The sequence below is a fragment of the Doryrhamphus excisus genome, chromosome 1, assembly GCF_030265055.1.
Source record: "Doryrhamphus excisus isolate RoL2022-K1 chromosome 1, RoL_Dexc_1.0, whole genome shotgun sequence".
Taxonomy (NCBI): Eukaryota; Metazoa; Chordata; class Actinopteri; order Syngnathiformes; family Syngnathidae; genus Doryrhamphus; species Doryrhamphus excisus.
In genome coordinates, this window is record NC_080466.1 from 6,187,185 (window position 1) to 6,215,166 (window position 27,982).

Consider the following 27,982-nt stretch of genomic DNA (forward strand, 5'->3'; position numbering starts at 1 on the left):
CATAGAAACTTAGGCTAAACTTAAAATTAAAATGTCCAGGCTTAAAATTGGCTATGAAAGTGCCCCTGTTTCGCTATTTAACTAATACAGAGATATGTGGTTTCTGAGGGGACATAAAGAAAAAAAATTAAAAAGAGCATTACCTGATAATATTGTCCAGACATAAGAGAAATATTTTCAGCCGAAGGAATATTCAAGATATGCTCACATGAGCACCGGCAATAAAATTCTATATTAAATATTAATAATTAATGTTAGTAGATGTCCATGTCACAAGAGTCCTTGCGTGAGTATTCACAGCCTGTTAGTCTTCTTAAATTGTAATATAATATAATATATTATAATATACAATACTATATATATATAATATTAATATATTAATATTATATTATAATATTAATTAATATTATATAATATTATATAATATATTAATATTTACAAAGCACCAACAGAATCAAAAGTTGGGTCATTTTCAGCCCTGCTGGCATATTTTCACTAATTCATCTCCTCTGCCTTTCGCAGTTAATGGAATATGGTGTGCTTTGAAAAACCCCGACAACATCCCATCCCATCTGCAAATGCGAGCGTGGAGCAGTCAAGCCACCCCATGACTGCGCTCTGACCTTTGACCCTCCTCTAAAGACATGGCACAGGACACACTTATTCATACATTTTACAGTTACGGCATTTAATCAATGGACTCCATCCTTTCAATAGACCACCAGCAGGTGGCTGCACACGGTGTTAGGACATTATCAAATGAGCATATTGGCAACAGTTTTCTTCTTTAGTTTGTTATTTTTTTTATTTTAAAAATGTTTTGGTATGCATTTTAAATATATATCAATTAGAAATCTGCTGCTGTATCCTCTCCCGGAAAGTAGTTCAGTATTTTTTATGTGTATTTATGTGCGTGTAATACAAAATTAAAAACAAAACAAAACAAAAAAAAAACAATTGGAAGATCCGAATGTTCAAATGGAGCTTGCTTTAGTTCTGGTGATGTATATACATTGTGATTGTTGATGACAATTAAAACAACAACGTTGAGATTTGCTATTCTTGCTATCAGAGGATTTAATTGGATTTATGAGCTATATTTATGTTTGCTATGAGCTATAAGTCATACTGTTTGAATCGTCTGACTTCAATACTAGTTTAAATGTAAAGAAAGCAGAGCTTACACTTTGCATTGGAATATGTTTGCCTTTATATCAGTGATATAAGAAATAAGAGAATGTAGCATATATGTAATATATGAACATCCAAGATTATCGTGTAGTGCATGGGGCGTGGGGGGGGAATATTGAGTAAGTACCATATGAAACTATAATAATAATATCTTCTGTTTGAGTTGTGAATCACTGACTTGTTTGTTAATGTTGTGCACCAGTCCTGTCCCAAAAACGTCCTCCAGTGTCATGGAACTGTTGTAAAAACAATAATACAACAATAAAATTACAAAATCAAAGCTGCATATCAAAGGGGAAGGTTTGGAAAAAAAAAAATTCTGGTTGTTGAAGCACCTCTTAGGTTTTGTATAAAATATTTAGAAAGAAAGCTCATTTTTCATAATGTTTGTACTTGTATTGTATGACTGTACATGTAGGGTCATTTTATTCTCATTTTATCCCCAGAGCGTTACATTGCCAATCGCACAGAAAATGCAGAAGTTGGTACCTTAATCAGATGGTCAGCTTGACTGAACGTACATGAAAGCTTTGGAGATGTGGTCAGACATGAGGGGTTCTCAGTTTTTTTTATAATTTTCACTTCGTCTCTTTTTCAGACTACAAAATACAACAATCATCCTTTTTTTTGGGAGGGAGGGGGGGGACGTATGATGTCAATTCAATACACAGATCCTTAACTCGTGTGTACCAGTGCGGCAATGGATGGCTTTTAATGTTTAAGAAATAAATAAAAGGAGGTAAACAGTGTGATCATGGAGGCGTTTCGCTTTGGTTTTGTGAAAATCGTTCACCCTGTTATATATTCTTTTTAAATTAACAAAAGAAATACAGTACATTCATTTACTTGGTGATTTTCTTGATTATTTTAAAGAATTCTAAAGTTGAAATAAGAGGTAATGTTTTTGTGGTGAAATGCTAGTACCCCCAATTTTATTATTTTGAAAATATATATAACTAAGAAATATTTACTTGTATTAATTGTATGTGTTTTGTCCTCCTGAGACCCAGAAAAATAAAAGTTGCTTTTTTTAAACATTAAATCACTGTCTTGAATCAGATTGATGGATGGAAAAACAATACACCACAATAGCTGTCTGTGGACAGTGGAAAACAATATCTATGTATCTACATCTTTTAATCGGATTACTCACGATTTTCACATTAATGTATCATGATTAATCACCATGTCACACTATGTCTGAAATCCGCCCGTTTTTACTGTATTTAGCAACAGTTAGTCCTCATGTCCACTGCAAAGGTACAAATGTGTTGTTTGCCAGTAACAATGTGAGCAAAACCACCACTTCATGTCTGCCATTAAAAACATAACAACTGAACAAATGTACCCTAAATTCCAGGTTCTAAATTCTGATCTGGTGACATCTCCTTAGAAAGACTACTAATTATTTGTCAGGAGCCAATCACGTGCACTCGCAACAACGTAACAACATAACATGGTGTCACCTTACAGAAAACACTAAACTCATCACACAGCAACTTAACTGCTCAAAAGTTATACTTGATCAAAAATTCCATAACGCACTGCATCTGCGCAATTGCATTCATGGGGCGCTGCAATGGCGTCAGCCTCGTGGGTTCCGTGCTCTTCTGGCTCCATCTGGTGAACAGAGGTACCCTAAATTCCAGGTTCTAAATTCTGATCTGGTGACACCTCCTTAGAAAGACTACTAATTATTTGTCAGGAGCCAATCACGTGCACTCGCAACAACTTAACATCATAACATGGTGTCACCTTACAGAAAACACTAAACTCATCACACAGCAACTTAACTGCTCAAAAGTTATACTTGATAAAAAATTTCCATAATGCACTGCATCTGCGCAATTGCATTCATGGGGCGCTGCAATGGCGTCAGCCTCGTGGGTTCCGTGCTCTTCTGGCTCCATCTGGTGAACAGACGCAGATCTGTTTTCTTTGCTGATTGTCCTCCAGTGAAAATGTATTATGAGAAACATTTATTTTAAAACAAGTATAAAACTGTAATTGTAATAAAACATTTTTCACATTGTAACTGAACGATGTGTGTAACCAACTGCATGCTACGCTCATCCATTCTCTCTCACTTTGTCCTCAAGGTTGTGTGTGTTTCTTCCGTCCACTTCTGCCACCTAGTGGTCGTTTGTGTGGCTTAAAATTGCTCTGAAGCAAATGCATAAGCCAGAAGTTGTGTCATTATGTCTTTTAGTCAAAAACGTGTTAAAAACATAGAAATATATGGTTTATAAAAATGTATGACTTCATCTTTGGTATTGAATCAGTAAACAAAGGCAAGCAAATGTTTTTCTTAATTTTTTTGCCCAAGATGAGCTGATTATAAGTCTTCAGACCGGAGTACCTGGAGAAAACACACACACACACACACGGGAGAACATGCAAACTCCACACATAAATGCCTTAGCGGGGAATAGAGTCAGGGTCTCCTAGCTGTGTGACCTGCACGCTAACCACTCATACACCGTGCTAATTAATGTCATTAATGTCAAGATGGATTTTTAAAATTCATAAATGGCCCAGTCCAGTTATTATTACTATCCATCTCCAGTATTAAATATAAATAGATGAGACACAAAAAGACTTTTTTCAAATTTTATTCTGAGCTTTCATTTATCAGCCATAAACACACTGCAGCCATTTTGTTTTATCATTTTGAACAGCAATACATGCCCTTATAGATATCTATACATATGCATCATGTGAGTATATAACTGTCAGCATCACAGAAAAAGGGGGCGCTCATTTTTTTGTTTTTTCCAAAATGAAAAATATACCTGTCACAGTGAACTTCCACAAAGTATGATTCCATCCTCTCTAAATCACAAAGTAAACAGTGATAGTGACATAAATACATTACATGATTGAGTTACATACAGTAGCAATGCTCGGGGGGAGGGAATAATGTTTTGTTGAAGCAGCCAACCCGTCTCCTTTCGCTTGTGTCATTATCTTACAAGTACTCAATTTGTCCTGCCAAAACAAATGACACAAAAGATATATTTTACTTTATCACAGCCGGTGCACAAAAAAGCATGGAGGTGTTCCATCCTGACATTCAGGAGTGCAAATACAGGTTGTGTAAAATAAATCTATAGTTTCTATAGTTTGCGTACATAAATTAGTGCATACTTTTTGTCACTCCAAAAAAAAAAAACTTTCACTCACAATCACACACTCAACACGTTAATAATAATAATAATAAATAAATCATAAACACTACAATTTTACCTATTTTCATGGCAAAATGTGATTTTCATTTTACAATAAATAACAACAAACAGACGCTGACTCAAATGAGAGGTACAATAACAAACCAATTGGGACCCTTGAAATCAATAATGTACCCCAAATGGGCAAATTATTGAACACCAAGGTAAGGTTTATACCATTGTAACTGTTTTTCCCTCATATCTAGAAAATAAATATATATATAATAAGACATAGAATGTGTTGAAAATAATCTCAGACCAAGCAGATGCTAACTGGGTCATGCATGGACCAACAAACATATAAGACTAACAGTACAAGTGCAATACTCACTCACGCGGTCAACATTCACACAATAAGAGCCATGATCAATCATTTAGGACTCGGTGCCAAGAAAAGGTTTATAAATATAATGTAAAAACTAAAGATGAGTAATGTTAAATGGACAAAGATCATAATGATCGACGTTGATTAGTCATGCCTGCTCTACTTCACGTGATTGATTAATCATTCCTAGGCTACAAATGTCGGTATTGTCTAGATTAGATTAAATTGTCGTATATCAGAATGCCCGAAAGACAGATTACACATAGCCTACACAGAAACACAACAGCAGCAGCAGTAGTTAAATAAATACACTCGCATTTACTCGTATTTAGTCGTCCAGTGAATATTCTTTGCAAAGGTTATCCTACAAAGTCCGGCTGTGAGAGGCAGTTGAGCCTGACGTGATTAAAAGTGCCCCTCTAAGGAGGGTATTTTGCAGATGAAGTGTTCTTTACCCTCAAGAGGTGTGGGATAAAACTGTTCCTTTTTTTAAAATATGTTTTTGTTGAATAATGAAAAGACTTTGTTGACATGAAACCTAAGATTGATCAGGAAAACGTTATTCTTTGGTCACAAAAACAAGGCAAAAATAATGAAATTCATGAATATGCAACGTCAGCAAGGAAAAGTGGATAATTTTTATCCTAATTAAATGGGAAGACTGGTAGCTTGTAGGTGCACGCTGAGATTACATGTGGCAAATGCATAGGATAAGTAGTTAGGGGACCTTAAAATAGTAGGGGGGTGCGTTACACATTCTTCTACTGTTCCTCTTTTTCATCACCATCGTGGTCCTCCGGTTCTTCTTTGTAGTAGTGATGAAAGAGCTGGTGCAGATGCTGCTGGAGTTCGTGGGGTTTGGACCCTTTAGTAGGGGTGTCCACTTGCTCGAGTAGGACCTGTTTGGGCTGCCCAGCTCCTTGCACCACTGTCCGTCTGAGGGTCTGACCTTTACGCATGTGGGCCCTGTACATGTAGAAGACCAAAAATGCGGAGGTCAGGAAATGAACTCCCTCAATTATTGTATGTGGATGCTGAGATGCGGTCATGCAGGCCCTTAGTGTGAACATGCAAACTCCACATTGATGTGTTAGAATGGAAAATTTGAACCCAGTCTCTTGACTGTCAGGCAGATCTGTATCATGTCCGTCTAACCCTTCTAAAACTTCTTATGTCATCCCCAAGACTTTTGTCTGGACATCATCATATATTCATTCATTCATTCATTTTCTACCGCTTTTTCCTCACGAGGGTCGCGGGGGTGCTGGAGCCTATCCCAGCTGTCTTTGGGCGAGAGGCAGGGTACACCAATCACAGCGCACATATAGGCTGGCTACAATAATATGTATCTCCTACTTACAAACACATCTCTAGTCTGCCACTGAACGGCACTTCATCATTGTCACACACTACCACAAGGTGCATTCAGGGACACTCTGAACATGATAGTGTCTTTATTAAACGTATATGTGTGGTCTAAATACACAGAAAGACAAAAAAAAGCCACTCGTAGAACCTATATTGTGGAAGAACAATTTGCTGCATTTAAGTTTGTTGTGATTAAGAGCTTAAAATAAACTTGACTAAAATGAAATAAACTTGACTTGGAAATCCCGGAAAATACATCTACACCAAACGTATCAAAGTCAGCTTCAAGGGCCGAACCTGGCCAGCATTGCCATTTGTCCATAAAATACCATATGAAGGGCATATTTCACACATAGTTACAGGTTGGGATTAGTCATGATTAATTAGTTTGAAAACTGTGATTAATTGGATTAAAATCATTCATTCGTTTTCTACCGCTTTTCCTCACGAGGGTCGCGGGGGTGCTGGAGCCTATCCCAGCTGTCTTTGGGCGAGAGGCAGGGTACACCCTAGACTGGTCGCCAGCCAATCACAGGGCACATATAGACAAACAACCATGCACACTCACATTCATACCTATGGACAATTTGGAGTGGCCAATTAACCTAGCATGTTTTTGGAATGTGGGAGGAAACCGGAGTACCCGGAGAAAACCCACACATGCACGGGGAGAACATGCAAACTCCACACAGAGATGGCCAAGGGTGGAATTGAACCCTGGTCTCCTAGCTGTGAGGTCTGCGCGCTAACCACTAGACCACCGTGCCAATTCATTTTATGCAAAAGAATGTAAAACACAATTGTTAGTAATAAACCTACAGAGGAGCAGTCAGTCACAGCACACAAAACCACATACACTCCACACCTTCTGACCACAGTTCCATCCTCTTTGACGGTCTCACTTTCTACCACATGAGGAAGCTCTGCTCTGTTTAAACCACCCATATAATCTAAAGCCTGGTTGTTTTGAAGGAAACCATAAATCACAAATCATAACAAAGCTGTGAAACCAAAACTACATGACGGTATATTGAGAAGAGCATAAAAAGCAGAAGAATACAAACCTGTTTGAAGTCCTCCTGGGCTGAGGGGAGGTCAGAAGCCAATGACATGTCTCCTTTGTGTGTCACTGTTCTTTTACCTTCGACTACTGTGGTTCTTTCTGCCAGACTGACTTTACGGATCCCAGACGTCTCTTGTTGGGATGTTGAGAAACCCTCACATTCAGAAAATGTTACCTAGGCAACAAACAAGGAATACATTTGGAGATTCTATCAATGTAAAATGACAAATATGGAATATGGAATTAAAAGACAAACAACAATCATGATAAAAACAAATTCACCTCTGTATGGTCTCCATCACTCTTTAGTACAGTGCGTTTCACTACTTTGGAGTAGCCGTCTCCCTCCGCAACACTGACGGACCCCTGTGGGGTTCCCTCTATTGAGACCTCCTCACGCTCCACACCATCAGAAGAAACACACTTGCGAATAATTTTTCGAGAAATCTGATGAAAATGTTGTATGGAAAAAAACATGATTTCAGTCCAGTTCAGCCAAAGCTTCCAATAATCATGTCATAGTCATCATGTGCTATATATATATATATCACTATATTGACGGTTACTATGGTACCCATTATGTCATTGGATGGTCATATCACCTTGTATTTCGGTACGAGGTGCATTATTAAAAAAAAACAAAAAACCCCCCCCAAAAAACCTTAAACTGTATTATGGAAAGCAGGAAGTGAACAAATGTAACAGTTACTGATTGTAAAAGTACCAGATGGAGGGGTAGGATTTAATAAGCTTTGCTTCTTCCTACTCCTTTTGGACATGTGGAACTGTGAACTGATTATGTGATGCATTCAATTGTAATCTGATGCATGTTCAAATGAAATATTACCATTACCATTACCATAATCAGTGATACAAAACCCAGTTGAAGTACACATAAGGTACCTTTCTGACAACAATGTGGCCATTTTCATCTTTGTACTTTTCCTCTGTCACAGACTGGCTTGGAATTTCAGGCATTTCATCAGCCTGGAATGGAAACAAGACAAATTATTAGTAATGTTCGGGATGTTAAAATATTTACTATAAAAGCATGTGGAAAAAGGGTAAATACGTATATTTCAGAAATTAGAGAACAAACACATTCTCTGCAGAAAATATGTGTGCAAAATTACAGCGAAACTGCATGTCATCTACTTTGGTTAGTCTAAAACTGGTTAGATGGCCATTGAAAGTTCACTTTCAACACCTAGTACAGTTACAATCACACCTGTCATGCTCCATCCACCATCAATCATGTTGGGGTGGATACCTGAATGACAACTCTCCTTCGTACAATTCTGGTACTCAAAAATTCATCATCTGAACTTTCTGACATTGAGCTGAGCTCTGCGTTGATCTCCTGACCAAGTAAAACAAAATCCATCACGGTTAAATGAAAGAACATAAATTGAATGAATACATGAAGCAAAGCAAGCAAGGTGATATGATGTACTTTTCAGGGATTTCTAACAATTCACATCTTACACCGAACAGTCCATCATAACAGTCCCTAACTTTGATTAAAATACATGCTGATATTTACTAAATACTTAATGATCTCACAGGCAATTAAATGTAAGATGTACAGTAGCTGTAGTTTTATGTGAGAATGACGCATGCTTAGTTAGAACTCGTGAAATGAGACATAAAAATAAGTGTTATGAGGATTCCATCCATTGGTCAGAGTTTGCAGTCACTCCTTATGAAGCAAATATAATATTAGTTAAGCTTAGCCTCAGGAAAAGCTTGCAAGGCCAAGCTAAATATGCTCTGCCTTACCCTTGTCAGAGTATTTGCATCATCATATATTCCAATTTCAGAGCTGGGCAGCTCGCACAAAGTGAATTCTTCCGCTTCCAAGATGTCTTCACTTTTCTTGGGTACAGTATGGGAAGCCTCTTGGACAACAGGAGCATCCTCCCAGTCTTCACTTCCAGAGGACAGCAACACATGTTCTTTCTTTCCACGATGACTGACATAATCCCCAGGTTGACCTTTACTTGAGATTGATCTGAACCTTGGCTCATCCGGCTCAGTCTCTGCAAAATCCGACGCAGCTTGCTTGCAGTCAAAGAAAGGTTCTAAATCAGAGTATTCATAGACTTGGGCATATGTACCACTATGGGCGACATCTTCATATTCTGGTGGTATTCGAGTAAAGGTGTTTGTAGCAGAACCACTCTCTGCATAATATGGAAGTACGTTACACTCCTCATCAGAAGTTGATGACTCAGTGTTGGTTTTAACTAAGCAGGGCTTAGAATCAGGTTCCTTATAGTCCACCAGAGTCAGATACTCTTCTGGATGTTGAAACACAGCCCTTGAACTAATTACATCTGAGGAATTATCAGTCAATGTCACTTCCCCAAAGATTAACTTTCTTTCAGATGTTCCCAGATGTTGCACACTAGACCTTGGAATCATGTCATCTGTGGGTGTTTCAGACTCTGCTGAGGAAAGGCATGGCATCTGTTCCTCTTGGTTTTGTCTTCCAGAAGTCTCCAATTGCTGCACATGTGGACTAATGCCATCTGAGGACATCTCAGACTTGGCTGAGGTGGGACAAGGTATCAGTTCCTCAAAGCTAAACTGTTTTTCAGAAGTTGGTGGTGCTGTTTCCACTATCAAATTAGATGCTGAGTCTGGGGAAGAATCTTCGTTTTGAATATTTGAGGTTTCTTGGAAACCTTGGAAACACTTCCTTGATGTTTCTTCCCTTTCTCCGGACAGCAGAATTGTTTCATGTTCTTGACATTGGCGGTTATGGCTGAATAAATGTTCCTCCCACTCCTGACTTGGAGTCTCTACAGAAACTATGGGAAAAGATGCTGTAGATTCATCATATTTGATGTTTTCAACTATATTTGAAGCTAAATCTGAAATCAGTGATTGCTCCAAAATTTCATAGCCTTTCTGGGGAGATTCCAGTTTTGGGAGAACCTTAGAGGGTGATACGGGATGTTTGTCACTGCCTGGTATAATTGTTAGATCAGGAGCAGCTGGGACTTCTACAGGTTGAGTAGATGACTGGAAGTATGTTGGCAATATCATTGTCTGGTTTGTATCTTCTTCTAGTTGAAACACGCCAACACTCTTGCTTTCCTCTGTGGGGCACCCACTTTCAGGTTGCAGGTCTTTAAAGTCATCAATCCGATCAACGTCAGAGCGTCCGTTGTTGGGATCCGACAGAAGTGGGCAAAATTCCTCTGTTCCAAACTGGTCTTTCATTTCTTCTCGATCTGACACAAGTTGGTCAAGCTGTGGGGACCCAAAATTTTGTTCACTTGGTGTGGCATTTGATGATGTGATAATATCTTCAGCTGAGTCTTTTATCATGAAACCAAACTCTTCGCTGTGTACGGGAAACAGCAGATCTTTGTCATCGCTCGAGCTACTGGTTACTGTGATCTCAGATTGTGTTTTACTTAGATAAAAAGTACCTGCAATGGGTAATTCTATATTTTCAGAGAAAAGTGTGTTTTTGTCATGATACATTGATGGTCTCACAGTTATAACGTGCTCTAAACCATGATCGCTTTGTTCTGATGGTTCGGAAAGATTTGCCTGGGAAGATGCCGTTGATACCTGCAGAAAATGATGGAATGGGACAAAATGATGATATTATGAAAATGTATGATTGCTGAAGAATGAAAGAGTTAAATGAAGCATGCATTCTGTCAAGGCCAGGTGTTCAAGCACTGCTTCCGATGCAGAAATTCACTTATAGCCCCTATGAGTTTCTCTGGGTCATTCCAGTGGTACTTCAGAACTGTTAATAAGAACCAAAACATACCCCTAAAAACAATTTACATCATATTGATTAAGAATTTCAATTGCAACACATTAAAAAAAGACGGGGCACAAAGTGAACTTTGTGTGACATGATAGTGGACATGCATCCTTTCAGATCAGTATATGGCTGACTTGTCTTCATAGTAATTCTAAAAGTAAATGTAACACTTTTGTACATCATCATTACTTCTGATTTAATTTGAACACACCACGGCAGATTGTGTGCAATTAGTGAAAGCTTTAGGCAAATAGTTCATTCCTATATTATGTGCTGCCATAATTATTAAAGATGTCAAGCAACACTGCATTCTCTGGTGAGCAAGACTGCAAGACCTTCTGCTGTCTTACCGGCAGAAAGGGCTTTTTGCTCTTGTCCTTTGTCACTGATTGTCTTTTCATGTCCTTGCCAAACAACTCTTGGCTGTGTGTCGTCATTAATGGGGATTTTGGGTCAGTACCCTTAAGTTCATGCACAAGTGGTCTGTGCGTCTTTGTTTGTTCACTGAAGGCCTCCTCCCTTTTCACAGTATGATGAGAGTCCATGTTTTCTTTGACAGATGGCATGTGACTCAATTGTAGTCTATGGCCATATGTTATGGCCTTATTCAGTCCAGGTTTTTCAAAGCAATTCTGATGCATTGTATGAGCTAACACAACTTTATCACTTTCATGTTTCCCCTTAAACACTGGATCATGTACATGTGCCATTAATCTCCCTAAGACTGGTTTGTATGCAAGGCTTGGAGCTAAACGTTCACCTGTATCGGCAATTTCAAAGGGGGATCTTGAATTAGATGACCATGAGTCATCAAATGACTGAAATGAAATGTTTTCATGGAACACAGTGGTTGGATTCCCACTGTCATGTACAATGGATTTGAAAGAATTTGATTTCATCGGCTCTTCATCAGCAGTGCAATTTTGATACAACACATTGAAATCATTTGAAATAGAGGAAATTTCTGACAACTTATCACATATAGGTAGCCTGTAATATGATTGTGGAAATGAATCACAGAATTCACTGTCAATAACAGGATTGAAAGAATCAGTAGATTTTACGCATGAAGACGTAACAAAAATGTGAGAATCTGGATCACATTTGGGTAAAACTGATTTGTCAATGGGGCAAGTGAAGTGCTCATCTGGAGGTTTAGCATCCGAAATATTATCGACGCATGGGGATACTTCAAGTGACAGGTAAGAATCATGTTTCTGTTGTTTTTCAATATTCAATTCTGAAAAAAAATTGCAATAAGAACATTTTCCTTTATATGGGGGATCAAACAAAGTTGATATTAACTTATTATGGTAATGTTTGTGCTTTATACATACATAGGTGAGAGGCCTTGAGCAAGACTGAGGCTGACATGCACTTACTATATCTTCTGACAAAACAGACTCTGGTGATTCTGGCCTGCTGTCGTCAAATAGATCCTTGAGACAGAATTCAGAATACTCAACATCAGACACTGTCGACAGAGGTGTAGCTGGCCTATCTTCAGAGTAGCTTATATAATAATTACAATGTTGGTTTTTGTTTTCATCAAAACCTTCAGGAAAGAAAGCTGTCTTCTCTAGGGATATCACAGACTCTGGGGAAGATGCTCTGAAGTCCAACAACCAGTCCAGAAGGAGCGACGTATCCAGATCCGAGGTAACAGAATCTGGAGTCAATGCTCTGTGGCAAAATAAGGTATCAAGGGCCATGTCTGAAGAAACAGAGTCTGGCGACAGTGGTCTGGCCTCTTCAAAAAGATTGGTGGGACACAGATCCTTCTCTTCCCAATCAGAAGCAAGGGATTCCGGTGTGTATGACCTTTGGTTGAAACATTGGTCACGGTATTCAATTTGGGCGACATCAAAATGAGGAACAGGAGAGTCAGGAGAAAGTACAGTCCATTCACATCGAGAAACTACAGATTCTGGAGAATGAGGTCTCACCTCTGTGATCAATTCCTCAGAAGAGTAGTCAGACCACTCATCGAGGGAATCTGATGACAGCACAATAGGATGAGACTCAAATGTCTTGACTTCAGACCAGGGTTCTGCTTGCTTTTCGTATGCAATGCCTCGCACGACATCTGCATAGGTGAGAGGCTTTGCGAAAGACTGAGGCTGGCATGCACTTACTGTGACTTGATCAGCTGAAACTATATCTTCTGATAGAACAGACTCTGGTGATTCTGGCCTGCTGTCGTCAAAAAGATCATTGAGACAGAATTCAGAATACTCAACATCAGACACTGTTGACAGAGCTTTAGCTGGCCTATCTTCAGAGTAGCTTAAATAATAATTACAATGTTGGTTTTTATTTTCATCGAAACTTTCAGGACAGAAATCTCTCTTCTCTTGGGATATCACAGAATCTGGGGAAGATGCTCTGAAATCCAACAAACAGTCCCCAAGGAGCGACGTATCCAGGTCCGAGGTAACAGAATCTGGAGTCAATGCTCTGCGGCAAAATAAGGTATCAAGGGCCATGTCTGAAGAAACAGAGTCTGGCGACAGTGGTCTGGCCTCATCAAAAAGATTGGTGAGACACAGCTCCTTCTCTTCCCAATCAGAAGCAAGGGATTCCGGTGTGTATGACCTTTGGTTGAAACATTGGTCACGGTATTCAATTTGGGCGACATCAAAATGAGGAACAGGAGAGTCAGGAGAAAGGACACTGCATTCACATCGAGAAACTACAGATTCTGGAGAATGAGGTCTCACCTCTGTGATCAATTCCTCAGAAGAGTAGTCAGACCACTCATCGAGGGAGTCTGATGACAGCACAATAGGACGAGACTCAAATGTCTTGACTTCAGACCAGGGTTCTGCTTGCTTTTCGTATGCAATGCCTCGCACGACATCTGCATAGGTGAGAGGCTTTGCGAAAGACTGAGGCTGGCATGCACTTACTGTGACTTGATCAGCTGAAACTATATCTTCTGAGAGAACAGACTCTGGTGATTCTGGCCTGCTGTCGTCAAATAGATCATTGAGACAGAAGTCAGAATACTCAACATCAGGCACTGTTGACAGAGGTGTAGCTGGCCTATCTTCAGAGTAGCTTAAATAATAATTACAATGTTGGTTTTTGTTTTCATCAAAACTTTCAGGACAGAAATCACTCTTCTCTAGGGATATCACAGACTCTGGGGAAGATGCTCTGAAGTCCAACAACCAGTCCCGAAGGAGCGAAGTATCCAGATCCGAGGTATCAGAATCTGGAGTCAATGCTCTGTGGCAAAATAAGGTATCAAGGGCCATGTCTGAAGAAACAGAGTCTGGCGACACTGGTCTGGCCTCTTCAAAAAGATTGGTGAGACACAGCTCCTTCTCTTCCCAATCAGAAGCAAGGGATTCCGGTGTGTATGACCTTTGGTTGAAAAATTGGTCACGGTATTCAATTTGGGCAACATCAAAATGAGGAACAGGAGAGTCAGGAGAAAGTACAGTCCATTCACATCGAGAAACTACAGATTCTGGAGAATGAGGTCTCACCTCTGTGATCAATTCCTCAGAAGAGTAGTCAGACCACTCATCGAGGGAATCTGATGACAGCACAATAGGATGAGACTCAAATGTCTTGACTTCAGACCAGGGTTCTGCTTGCTTTTCGTATGCAATGCCTCGCACGACATCTGCATAGGTGAGAGGCTTTGCGAAAGACTGAGGCTGGCATGCACTTACTGTGACTTGATCAGCTGAAACTATATCTTCTGATAGAACAGACTCTGGTGATTCTGGCCTGCTGTCGTCAAAAAGATCATTGAGACAGAATTCAGAATACTCAACATCAGACACTGTTGACAGAGCTGTAGTTGGCCTATCTTCAGAGTAGCTTAAATAATAATTACAATGTTGGTTTTTGTTTTCATCAAAACTTTCAGGACAGAAATCTCTCTTCTCTTGGGATATCACAGAATCTGGGGAAGATGCTCTGAAGTCTAACAACCAGTCCCGAAGGAGCGATGTATCCAGGTCCGATGTAACAGAATCTGGAGTCAATGCTCTGCGGCAAAATAAGGTATCAAGGGCCATGTCTGAAGAAACAGAGTCTGGCGACAGTGGTCTGGCCTCATCAAAAAGATTGGTGAGACACAGATCCTTCTCTTCCCAATCAGAAGCAAGGGATTCCGGTGTGTATGACCTTTGGTTGAAACATTGGTCACGGTATTCAATTTGGGCGACATCAAAATGAGGAACAGGAGAGTCAGGAGAAAGGACACTGCATTCACATTGAGAAACTACTGAGTCTGGAGAATGAGGTCTCACCTCTGTGATCAAATCCTCTGAAGAGTAGTCAGACCACTCATCGAGGGAGTCTGATGACAGCACAATAGGACGAGACTCAAATGTCTTGACTTCAGAGCAGGGTTCTGCTTGCTTTTCGTATGCAATGCCTCGCACGACATCTGCATAGGTGAGAGGCTTTGCGAAAGACTGAGGCTGGCATGCACTTACTGTGACTTGATCAGCTGAAACTATATCTTCTGATAGAACAGACTCTGGTGATTCTGGCCTGCTGTCGTCAAATAGATCATTGAGACGGAATTCAGAATACTCAACATCAGACACTGTCGACAGAGGTGTAGCTGGCCTATCTTCAGAGTAGCTTAAATAATAATTACAATGTTGGTTTTTGTTTTCATCAAAACTTTCAGGACAGAAATCACTCTTCTCTAGGGATATCACAGACTCTGGGGAAGATGCTCTGAAGTCTAACAACCAGTCCCGAAGGAGCGACATATCCAGATCCGAGGTAACAGAATCTGGAGTCAATGCTCTGTGGCAAAATAAGGTATCAAGGGCCATGTCTGAAGAAACAGAGTCTGGCGACATTGGTCTGGCCTCTTCAAAAAGATTGGTGAGACACAGATCCTTCTCTTCCCAATCAGAAGCAAGGGATTCCGGTGTGTATGACCTTTGGTTGAAACATTGGTCACGATATTCAATTTGGGCGACATCAAAATGAGGAACAGGAGAGTCCGGAGAAAGTACAGTCCATTCACATCGAGAAACTACAGATTCTGGAGAATGAGGTCTCACCTCTGTGATCAATTCCTCAGAAGAGTAGTCAGACCACTCATCGAGGGAGTCTGATGACAGCACAATAGGACGAGACTCAAATGTCTTGACTTCAGACCAGGGTTCTGCTTGCTTTTCGTATGCAATGCCTCGCACGACATCTGCATAGGTGAGAGGCTTTGCGAAAGACTGATATTGGCATGCACTTACTGTGACTTGATCAGCTGAAACTATGTCTTCTGAGAGAACAGACTCTGGTGATTCTGGCCTGCTGTCATCAAAAAGATCCTTGAGACAGAATTCAGAATACTCAACATCAGACACTGTCGACAGAGGTGTAGCTGGCCTATCTTCAGAGTAGCTTAAATAATAATTACAATGATCAAAACTTTCAGGACAGAAAGCACTCTTCTCTAGGGTTATCACAGACTCTGGGGAAGATGCTCTGAAGTCTAACAACCAGTCCCGAAGGAGCGACATATCCAGATCCGAGGTAACAGAATCTGGAGTCAATGCTCTGTGGCAAAATAAGGTATCAAGGGCCATGTCTGAAGAAACAGACTCTGGCGACAGTGGTCTGGCCTCATCAAAAAGATTGGTGAGACACAGATCCCTCTCTTCCCAATCAGACACAAGGGATTCCGGTGTGTATGACCTTTGGTTGAAACATTGGTCACGGTATTCGATTTGGGCGACATCAAAAAGGGGAACAGGAGAGTCAGGAGAAAGGACACTGCATTCGCATCGAGAAACTACAGATTCTGGAGAATGTGGTCTCACCTCTGTGATCAATTCCTCACAAGAGCAGTCAGACCACACATCGAGGGAGTCTGATGACACCACAATAGGACGAGACTCAAATGTCTTGACTTCAGACCAGGGTTCTGCTTGCTTTTCGTATGCAATGCCTCGCACGACATCTGCATAGGTGAGAGGCTTTGCGAAAGACTGAGGCTGGCATGCACTTACTGTGACTTGATCAGCTGAAACTATATCTTCTGATAGAAAAGACTCTGGTGATTCTGGCCTGCTGTCGTCAAATAGATCATTGAGACGGAATTCAGAATACTCAACATCAGACACTGTCGACAGAGGTGTAGCTGGCCTATCTTCAGAGTAGCTTAAATAATAATTACAATGTTGGTTTTTGTTTTCATCAAAACTTTCAGGAAAGAAAGCTGTCTTCTCTAGGGATAACACAGACTCTGGGGAAGATGCTCTGAAGTCTAACAACCAGTCCCGAAGGAGCGATGTATCCAGATCCGAGGTAACAGAATCTGGAGTCAATGCTCTGTGGCAAAATAAGGTATCAAGGGCCATGTCTGAAGAAACAGAGTCTGGCGACAGTGGTCTGGCCTCATCAAAAAGATTGGTGAGACACAGATCCTTCTCTTCCCAATCAGAAGCAAGGGATTCCGGTGTGTATGACCTTTGGTTGAAACATTGGTCACGGTATTCAATTTGGGCGACATCAAAATGAGGAACAGGAGAGTCGGCAGAAAGGACACTGCATTCACACCGAGAAACTACAGATTCTGGAGAATGAGGTCTCACCTCTGTGATCAATTCCTTTGAAGAGTAGTCAGGACACTCATCGAGGGAGTCCGACAATAGATTAATCGGACAAAACTCAAATGTTTTTACTTCAGACCAGGGTTCTGCTTGCTTTTCGTATACAATACCTCGCACGACATCTGCATAGGTGAGAGGCCTTGAGCAAGGCTGAGCCTGGCATGCACTTACTGTGACTTGATCAGCTGAAACTATATCTTCTGATAAAACAGACTCTGGTGATTCTGGCCTGCTGTCATCAAAAAGATCCTTGAGACAGAATTCAGAATACTCAACATCAGACACTGTCGACAGAGGTGTAGCTGGCCTATCTTCAGAGTAGCTTAAATAATAATTACAATGATCAAAACTTTCAGGACAGAAAGCACTCTTCTCTAGGGTTATCACAGACTCTGGGGAAGATGCTCTGAAGTCTAACAACCAGTCCCGAAGGAGCGACATATCCAGATCCGAGGTAACAGAATCTGGAGTCAATGCTCTGTGGCAAAATAAGGTATCAAGGGCCATGTCTGAAGAAACAGACTCTGGCGACAGTGCTCTGGCCTCATCAAAAAGATTGGTGAGACACAGATCCTTCTCTTCCCAATCAGACACAAGGGATTCCGGTGTGTATGACCTTTGGTTGAAACATTGGTCACGGTATTCGATTTGGGCGACATCAAAAAGGGGAACAGGAGAGTCAGGAGAAAGGACACTGCATTCGCATCGAGAAACTACAGATTCTGGAGAATGTGGTCTCACCTCTGTGATCAATTCCTCACAAGAGTAGTCAGACCATGCATCGAGGGAGTCTGATGACAGCACAATAGGACGAGACTCAAATGTCTTGACTTCAGACCAGGGTTCTGCTTGCTTTTCGTATGCAATGCCTCGCACGACATCTGCATAGGTGAGAGGCCTTGAGCAAGGCTCAGGCTGGCACGCACTTACTGTGACTTCATCAGCTGAAATTATATCTTCTGATAGAACAGACTCTGGTGATTCTGGCCTGCTGTCGTCAAATAGATCATTGAGACAGAATTCAGAATACTCAACATCAGACTCTGTCGACAGAGGTGTACCTGGCCTATCTTCAAAGTAGCTTAAATAATAATTACAATGTTGGTTTTTGTTTTCATCAAAACTTTCAGGACAGAAAGCTGTCTTCTCTAGGGATATCCCAGACTCTGGGGAAGATGCTCTGAAGTCTAACAACCTATCCCGAAGGAACGACGTATCCAGATCCGAGGTAACAGAATCTGGAGTCAATGCTCTGCGGCAAAATAAGGTATCAAGGGCCATGTCTGAAGAAACAGACTCTGGCGATAGTGGTCTGGCCTCATCAAAAAGATTGGTGAGACACAGATCCTTCTCTTCCCAATCAGACACAAGGGATTCCGGTGTGTATGACCTGTGGTTGAAACATTGGTCACGGTATTCGATTTGGGTGACGTCAAAAAGGGGAACAGGAGAGTCAGGAGAAAGGACACTGCATTCGCATCGAGAAACTACAGATTCTGGAGAATGTGGTCTCACCTCTGTGATCAATTCCTCACAAGAGTAGTCAGACCACGCATCGAGGGAGTCTGATGACAGCATAATAGGACGAGACTCAAATGTCTTGACTTCAGACCAGGGTTCTGCTTGCTTTTCGTATGCAATGCCTCGCACGACATCTGCATAGGTGAGAGGCTTTGCGAAAGACTGAGGCTGGCATGCACTTACTGTGACTTGATCAGCTGAAACTATATCTTCTGATAGAAAAGACTCTGGTGATTCTGGCCTGCTGTCGTCAAATAGATCATTGAGACGGAATTCAGAATACTCAACATCAGACACTGTCGACAGAGGTGTAGCTGGCCTATCTTCAGAGTAGCTTAAATAATAATTACAATGATCAAAACTTTCAAGACAGAATGCTCTCTTCTCTCGGGATATCACAGACTCTGGGGAAGATGCTCTGAAGTCTAACAACCAATCCCGAAGGAGCGACGTATCCAGATCCGAGGTAACAGAATCTGGAGTCAATGCTCTGTGGCAAAATAATGTATCAAGGGCCATGTCTGATGAAAGAGAGTCTGGCGACAGTGGTCTGGCCTCATCAAAAAGATTGCTGAGACACAGATCCTTCTCTTCCCAATCAGAAGCAAGGGATTCTGGTGTGTATGACCTTTGGTTGAAACATTGGTCACGGTATTCAATTTGGGCGACATCAAAATGAGGAACAGGAGAGTCAGGAGAAAGGACACTGCATTCACATCGAGACACTACAGATTCTGGAGAATGAGGTCTCACCTCTGTGATCAATTCCTCAGAAGAGTAGTCAGACCACTCATCGAGGGAGTCTGATGACAGCACAATAGGACGAGACTCAAATGTCTTGACTTCAGACCAGGGTTCTGCTTGCTTTTCGTATGCAATGCCTCGCACGACATCTGCATAGGTGAGAGGCTTTGCGAAAGACTGAGGCTGGCATGCACTTACTGTGACTTGATCAGCTGAAACTATATCTTCTGAGAGAACAGACTCTGGTGATTCTGGCCTGCTGTCGTCAAATAGATCATTGAGACAGAAGTCAGAATACTCAACATCAGGCACTGTTGACAGAGGTGTAGCTGGCCTATCTTCAGAGTAGCTTAAATAATAATTACAATGTTGGTTTTTGTTTTCATCAAAACTTTCAGGACAGAAATCACTCTTCTCTAGGGATATCACAGACTCTGGGGAAGATGCTCTGAAGTCCAACAACCAGTCCCGAAGGAGCGAAGTATCCAGATCCGAGGTATCAGAATCTGGAGTCAATGCTCTGTGGCAAAATAAGGTATCAAGGGCCATGTCTGAAGAAACAGAGTCTGGCGACACTGGTCTGGCCTCTTCAAAAAGATTGGTGAGACACAGCTCCTTCTCTTCCCAATCAGAAGCAAGGGATTCCGGTGTGTATGACCTTTGGTTGAAAAATTGGTCACGGTATTCAATTTGGGCAACATCAAAATGAGGAACAGGAGAGTCAGGAGAAAGTACAGTCCATTCACATCGAGAAACTACAGATTCTGGAGAATGAGGTCTCACCTCTGTGATCAATTCCTCAGAAGAGTAGTCAGACCACTCATCGAGGGAATCTGATGACAGCACAATAGGATGAGACTCAAATGTCTTGACTTCAGACCAGGGTTCTGCTTGCTTTTCGTATGCAATGCCTCGCACGACATCTGCATAGGTGAGAGGCTTTGCGAAAGACTGAGGCTGGCATGCACTTACTGTGACTTGATCAGCTGAAACTATATCTTCTGATAGAACAGACTCTGGTGATTCTGGCCTGCTGTCGTCAAAAAGATCATTGAGACAGAATTCAGAATACTCAACATCAGACACTGTTGACAGAGCTGTAGTTGGCCTATCTTCAGAGTAGCTTAAATAATAATTACAATGTTGGTTTTTGTTTTCATCAAAACTTTCAGGACAGAAATCTCTCTTCTCTTGGGATATCACAGAATCTGGGGAAGATGCTCTGAAGTCTAACAACCAGTCCCGAAGGAGCGATGTATCCAGGTCCGATGTAACAGAATCTGGAGTCAATGCTCTGCGGCAAAATAAGGTATCAAGGGCCATGTCTGAAGAAACAGAGTCTGGCGACAGTGGTCTGGCCTCATCAAAAAGATTGGTGAGACACAGATCCTTCTCTTCCCAATCAGAAGCAAGGGATTCCGGTGTGTATGACCTTTGGTTGAAACATTGGTCACGGTATTCAATTTGGGCGACATCAAAATGAGGAACAGGAGAGTCAGGAGAAAGGACACTGCATTCACATTGAGAAACTACTGAGTCTGGAGAATGAGGTCTCACCTCTGTGATCAAATCCTCTGAAGAGTAGTCAGACCACTCATCGAGGGAGTCTGATGACAGCACAATAGGACGAGACTCAAATGTCTTGACTTCAGAGCAGGGTTCTGCTTGCTTTTCGTATGCAATGCCTCGCACGACATCTGCATAGGTGAGAGGCTTTGCGAAAGACTGAGGCTGGCATGCACTTACTGTGACTTGATCAGCTGAAACTATATCTTCTGATAGAACAGACTCTGGTGATTCTGGCCTGCTGTCGTCAAATAGATCATTGAGACGGAATTCAGAATACTCAACATCAGACACTGTCGACAGAGGTGTAGCTGGCCTATCTTCAGAGTAGCTTAAATAATAATTACAATGTTGGTTTTTGTTTTCATCAAAACTTTCAGGACAGAAATCACTCTTCTCTAGGGATATCACAGACTCTGGGGAAGATGCTCTGAAGTCTAACAACCAGTCCCGAAGGAGCGACATATCCAGATCCGAGGTAACAGAATCTGGAGTCAATGCTCTGTGGCAAAATAAGGTATCAAGGGCCATGTCTGAAGAAACAGAGTCTGGCGACATTGGTCTGGCCTCTTCAAAAAGATTGGTGAGACACAGATCCTTCTCTTCCCAATCAGAAGCAAGGGATTCCGGTGTGTATGACCTTTGGTTGAAACATTGGTCACGATATTCAATTTGGGCGACATCAAAATGAGGAACAGGAGAGTCCGGAGAAAGTACAGTCCATTCACATCGAGAAACTACAGATTCTGGAGAATGAGGTCTCACCTCTGTGATCAATTCCTCAGAAGAGTAGTCAGACCACTCATCGAGGGAGTCTGATGACAGCACAATAGGACGAGACTCAAATGTCTTGACTTCAGACCAGGGTTCTGCTTGCTTTTCGTATGCAATGCCTCGCACGACATCTGCATAGGTGAGAGGCTTTGCGAAAGACTGATATTGGCATGCACTTACTGTGACTTGATCAGCTGAAACTATGTCTTCTGAGAGAACAGACTCTGGTGATTCTGGCCTGCTGTCATCAAAAAGATCCTTGAGACAGAATTCAGAATACTCAACATCAGACACTGTCGACAGAGGTGTAGCTGGCCTATCTTCAGAGTAGCTTAAATAATAATTACAATGTTGGTTTTTGTTTTCATCAAAACTTTCAGGACAGAAATCACTCTTCTCTAGGGATATCACAGACTCTGGGGAAGATGCTCTGAAGTCTAACAACCAGTCCCGAAGGAGCGACATATCCAGATCCGAGGTAACAGAATCTGGAGTCAATGCTCTGTGGCAAAATAAGGTATCAAGGGCCATGTCTGAAGAAACAGAGTCTGGCGACATTGGTCTGGCCTCTTCAAAAAGATTGGTGAGACACAGATCCTTCTCTTCCCAATCAGAAGCAAGGGATTCCGGTGTGTATGACCTTTGGTTGAAACATTGGTCACGATATTCAATTTGGGCGACATCAAAATGAGGAACAGGAGAGTCCGGAGAAAGTACAGTCCATTCACATCGAGAAACTACAGATTCTGGAGAATGAGGTCTCACCTCTGTGATCAATTCCTCAGAAGAGTAGTCAGACCACTCATCGAGGGAGTCTGATGACAGCACAATAGGACGAGACTCAAATGTCTTGACTTCAGACCAGGGTTCTGCTTGCTTTTCGTATGCAATGCCTCGCACGACATCTGCATAGGTGAGAGGCTTTGCGAAAGACTGATATTGGCATGCACTTACTGTGACTTGATCAGCTGAAACTATGTCTTCTGAGAGAACAGACTCTGGTGATTCTGGCCTGCTGTCATCAAAAAGATCCTTGAGACAGAATTCAGAATACTCAACATCAGACACTGTCGACAGAGGTGTAGCTGGCCTATCTTCAGAGTAGCTTAAATAATAATTACAATGATCAAAACTTTCAGGACAGAAAGCACTCTTCTCTAGGGTTATCACAGACTCTGGGGAAGATGCTCTGAAGTCTAACAACCAGTCCCGAAGGAGCGACATATCCAGATCCGAGGTAACAGAATCTGGAGTCAATGCTCTGTGGCAAAATAAGGTATCAAGGGCCATGTCTGAAGAAACAGACTCTGGCGACAGTGCTCTGGCCTCATCAAAAAGATTGGTGAGACACAGATCCCTCTCTTCCCAATCAGACACAAGGGATTCCGGTGTGTATGACCTTTGGTTGAAACATTGGTCACGGTATTCGATTTGGGCGACATCAAAAAGGGGAACAGGAGAGTCAGGAGAAAGGACACTGCATTCGCATCGAGAAACTACAGATTCTGGAGAATGTGGTCTCACCTCTGTGATCAATTCCTCACAAGAGTAGTCAGACCACACATCGAGGGAGTCTGATGACACCACAATAGGACGAGACTCAAATGTCTTGACTTCAGACCAGGGTTCTGCTTGCTTTTCGTATGCAATGCCTCGCACGACATCTGCATAGGTGAGAGGCTTTGCGAAAGACTGAGGCTGGCATGCACTTACTGTGACTTGATCAGCTGAAACTATATCTTCTGATAGAAAAGACTCTGGTGATTCTGGCCTGCTGTCGTCAAATAGATCATTGAGACGGAATTCAGAATACTCAACATCAGACACTGTCGACAGAGGTGTAGCTGGCCTATCTTCAGAGTAGCTTAAATAATAATTACAATGTTGGGTTTTGTTTTCATCAAAACTTTCAGGAAAGAAAGCTGTCTTCTCTAGGGATAACACAGACTCTGGGGAAGATGCTCTGAAGTCTAACAACCAGTCCCGAAGGAGCGATGTATCCAGATCCGAGGTAACAGAATCTGGAGTCAATGCTCTGTGGCAAAATAAGGTATCAAGGGCCATGTCTGAAGAAACAGAGTCTGGCGACATTGGTCTGGCCTCTTCAAAAAGATTGGTGAGACACAGATCCTTCTCTTCCCAATCAGAGTCAAGGGATTCCGGTGTGTATGACCTTTGGTTGAAACATTGGTCACGATATTCAATTTGGGCGACATCAAAATGAGGAACAGGAGAGTCCGGTGAAAGTACAGTCCATTCACATCGAGAAACTACAGATTCTGGAGAATGAGGTCTCACCTCTGTGATCAATTCCTCAGAAGAGTAGTCAGACCACTCATCGAGGGAGTCTGATGACAGCACAATAGGACGAGACTCAAATGTCTTGACTTCAGACCAGGGTTCTGCTTGCTTTTCGTATGCAATGCCTCGCACGACATCTGCATAGGTGAGAGGCTTTGCGAAAGACTGAGGTTGGCATGCACTTACTGTGACCTGATCAGTTGAAACTATATCTTCTGATAAAACAGACTCTGGTGATTCTGGCCTGCTGTCATCAAAAAGATCCTTGAGACAGAATTCAGAATACTCAACATCAGACACTGTCGACAGAGGTGTAGCTGGCCTATCTTCAGAGTAGCTTAAATAATAATTACAATGTTGGTTTTTGTTTTCATCAAAACTTTCAGGACAGAAATCACTCTTCTCTAGGGATATCACAGACTCTGGGTAAGATGCTCTGAAGTCTAACAACCAATCTCGAAGGAGCGACGTATCCAGATCCGAGGTAACAGAATCTGGAGTCAATGCTCTGTGGCAAAATAAGGTATCAAGGGCCATGTCTGAAGAAACAGAGTCTGGCGACAGTGGTCTGGCCTCATCAAAAAGATTGGTGAGACACAGCTCCTTCTCTTCCCAGTCAGAAGCAAGGGATACCGGTGTGTATGACCTTTGGTTGAAACATTGGTCATGGTATTCAATTTGGGCGACGTCAAAAAGGGGAACAGGAGAGTCAGGAGAAAGGACACTGCATTCACATCGAGAAACTTCAGATTCTGGAGAATGAGGTCTCACCTCTGTGATCAATTCCTCGGAAGAGTAGTCAGACCACACATCGAGGGAGTCTGATGAAAGCACAATAGGACGAGACTCAAATGTCTTGACTTCAGACCAGGGTTCTGCTTGCTTTTCGTATGCAATACCTCGCACGACATCTGCATAGGTGAGAGGCCTTGAGCAAGGCTGAGGCTGGCATGCACTTACTGTGACCTGATCAGTTGAAACTATATCTTCTGATAAAACAGACTCTGGGGATTCTGGCCTGCTGTCATCAAAAAGATCCTTGAGACAGAATTCAGAACACTCAACATCAGACACTGTCGACAGAGGTGTAGCTGGCCTATCTTCAGAGTAGCTTAAATAATAATTACAATGATCAAAACTTTCAAGACAGAATGCTCTCTTCTCTCGGGATATCACAGACTCTGGGGAAGATGCTCTGAAGTCTAACAACCAATCCCGAAGGAGCGACGTATCCAGATCCGAGGTAACAGAATCTGGAGTCAATGCTCTGTGGCAAAATAATGTATCAAGGGCCATGTCTGATGAAAGAGAGTCTGGCGACAGTGGTCTGGCCTCATCAAAAAGATTGCTGAGACACAGATCCTTCTCTTCCCAATCAGAAGCAAGGGATTCTGGTGTGTATGACCTTTGGTTGAAACATTGGTCACGGTATTCAATTTGGGCGACATCAAAATGAGGAACAGGAGAGTCAGGAGAAAGGACACTGCATTCACATCGAGACACTACAGATTCTGGAGAATGAGGTCTCACCTCTGTGATCAATTCCTCCGAAGAGTAGTCAGACCACTGATCAAGGGAGTCCAATGAATGCATCAAAGGATGAGACTCAAATGTCTTGACTTCAGACCAGGGTTCTGCTTGCTTTTCGTATGCAATGCCTCGCACAACATCTGCATATGTGAGAGGCCTTGCGCAAGCCTGAGGCTTGAATTCTCTTATAGTGACTTGATTAGCTGAAACTATATCTTCTGACAAAACAGACTCTGGTGATTCTTCAGAGTATCTAAAAAAATAATCACAATGTGTTTTTTTGTTTTCATCAAAACTTTCAGGACAGAATGGTTGGTTTTGCTCAGTCAAGTCAGGACATACATACTTTCTCAGTGCTATGTCTCCCTTTATTGAGGATGTTGTGAAATGTTTTGATTTGTTCTGTTGGGCCATATGCTCAAAATTGGAAGATTCGTCTTTGCATAAGGTCACATTTTTTTCCTTCGGAAACTCAAAAATATACTTTGTTTTTTCCACAAAATTGAAGATAACTGGTTCTTTAAAATGTGGTTCTGATATTCTGTCTGAGGATTCTTTCATCCAACTTGGATCTGAAGACCCTTGAATTGGACTGCTTTCTATTGTGTTTATTGTGATATTTTTTATATCATAATCTGATTCACATGTTGATAAGCTTGGAGATTGAGGTGCCAACTTTGTAAACCAGTAATCAAGAAATGATTCCTTACATTCTGTCTTTTCCACAATGACTTTAGACGATGGTGGCCAACTTTGAAACAAAATCTGTTTTTCAGTTCCACATTCCTTCTCTTCTGTATTGGCATCACATATTCCTTGCCACGGCACAGGCTTTTCTGCACTGGAAATGTTTGTTGATGCAATGGAATTCTTTGGTTGCGGACAAAAAATATGGATGGGTAAATTTGTTTTAGAAGAACTAATTTCTCCCAGGTGTTGACAGTCAACTGTTGAAGTGGAAACAGTCAATTGGGGTGTGACTGGATTATGGCTTGAATACTGTAAAAAATAATCACAGTGCTGACTCTTCAGTTGGGCACGGGTTGGTTCAGAGAGCAAGAGTTCAAGAAATGAGAAACTGCACTGAGAGGTCTGAGATTGTGGTGAGAATGGCCTACAATCTGTATATGACCACTGATTTTCACAATTAATTGTACCTAAATCTTGTGAAGCCCTTCTATTGGCACAGGTTATTTCATGCCAGTGCTCATTTGACAGAATGTTTGATGTCGCACTTGGAATTTCTCTGTCAGGTAAAGGTGGACTATGTTTTGATACGTGAGAATGACATTTCTGTGGAATTTTTAGTTTAGTGTTAGAATGAAACACATCTGACTGAATGAGGTCTGTGCTGTTTTCAGTAATAACTTTCATGTCTGGTGAATCACACTTATCAGAGCTTGAAAAGAGTGCCCAATTGTTATCAGCTATGTGGAAGTCTGCAGTAAAGCCCTTTCTCTTGCTGAGAGGGGAGTCTGGAGACATTGCTCTATAATCATTGATTGACATAACAGATTCGGGTGATGACATTCTGGGGAAAGAGTCATTTAATCCCCAAGAGTCCAGTGAGAAGAAACTTTTTTCATGAACAGAAGAGTCATGATCTGTGGAAGTGAAAGACAATGTTTCATCTTGCTCGGATATCTGTGCTACATCGACAGGCGGATAGAGGTTGGAAGAGACCATTTTTGCTATGTATTTGTCACTGTCTGGACTGACTGAACTATAAATTGAGCTATCAGTTGAGTCACAGGCCATCGGAAAGTTTTTACTATCATCCACCATTTGGTACTTTGCTGTAGCAAAAATTGCTTCCATTGGCTGAATGTGGTCATCATCAATGAAGGACATGTTTTCCTGATACTCAACAATTTGCAACTGAGTTTCTTTGCTTGATGTGAAGGGACCATAGCCCATGTTCACACTGGGGACGTATGGGACTTGTGGGACCTTGGCATGTTCTCTGAAGTGCTGTGTTGTGATTTCATC

At 41.6% G+C, this 27,982-nt stretch overlaps 2 protein-coding genes across 26 annotated transcripts in view; one reads left to right on the forward strand and one right to left on the reverse strand.

Moving 5' to 3' along the window:
* The window catches only part of camk2d2 (calcium/calmodulin-dependent protein kinase (CaM kinase) II delta 2), a 42,054-nt gene extending 38,638 nt beyond the window's left edge, over positions 1-3,416 (forward strand). For 6 of the 11 annotated variants that reach the window (XM_058064570.1, XM_058064597.1, XM_058064589.1 and 3 more), the window contains one exon: positions 523-3,416. In XM_058064570.1, coding sequence (XP_057920553.1) covers positions 523-526 — 4 coding nt within the window. In that variant the 3' untranslated portion in view covers positions 527-3,416. The remainder of the gene's footprint in view (positions 1-522) is intronic. The other 5 variants (XM_058064614.1, XM_058064671.1, XM_058064637.1 and 2 more) reach the window with 2 other exon arrangements.
* A 379-nt stretch (positions 3,417-3,795) lies between these two features.
* Positions 3,796-27,982, reverse strand: part of LOC131098204 (ankyrin-2-like) — a 73,515-nt gene continuing 49,328 nt past the window's right edge. For 13 of the 15 annotated variants that reach the window (XM_058045944.1, XM_058045950.1, XM_058045947.1 and 10 more), the window contains 6 exons: positions 10,682-10,759; positions 8,445-8,534; positions 8,078-8,161; positions 7,457-7,621; positions 7,176-7,349; positions 3,796-5,709 (listed from right to left, as the gene is read on the reverse strand). In XM_058045944.1, the coding sequence (XP_057901927.1) occupies positions 5,695-5,709; positions 7,176-7,349; positions 7,457-7,621; positions 8,078-8,161; positions 8,445-8,534; positions 10,682-10,759 (606 nt within the window). In that variant the 3' untranslated portion in view covers positions 3,796-5,694. The remainder of the gene's footprint in view (positions 5,710-7,175; positions 7,350-7,456; positions 7,622-8,077; positions 8,162-8,444; positions 8,535-10,681; positions 10,760-27,982) is intronic. The other 2 variants (XM_058045948.1, XM_058045951.1) reach the window with 2 other exon arrangements.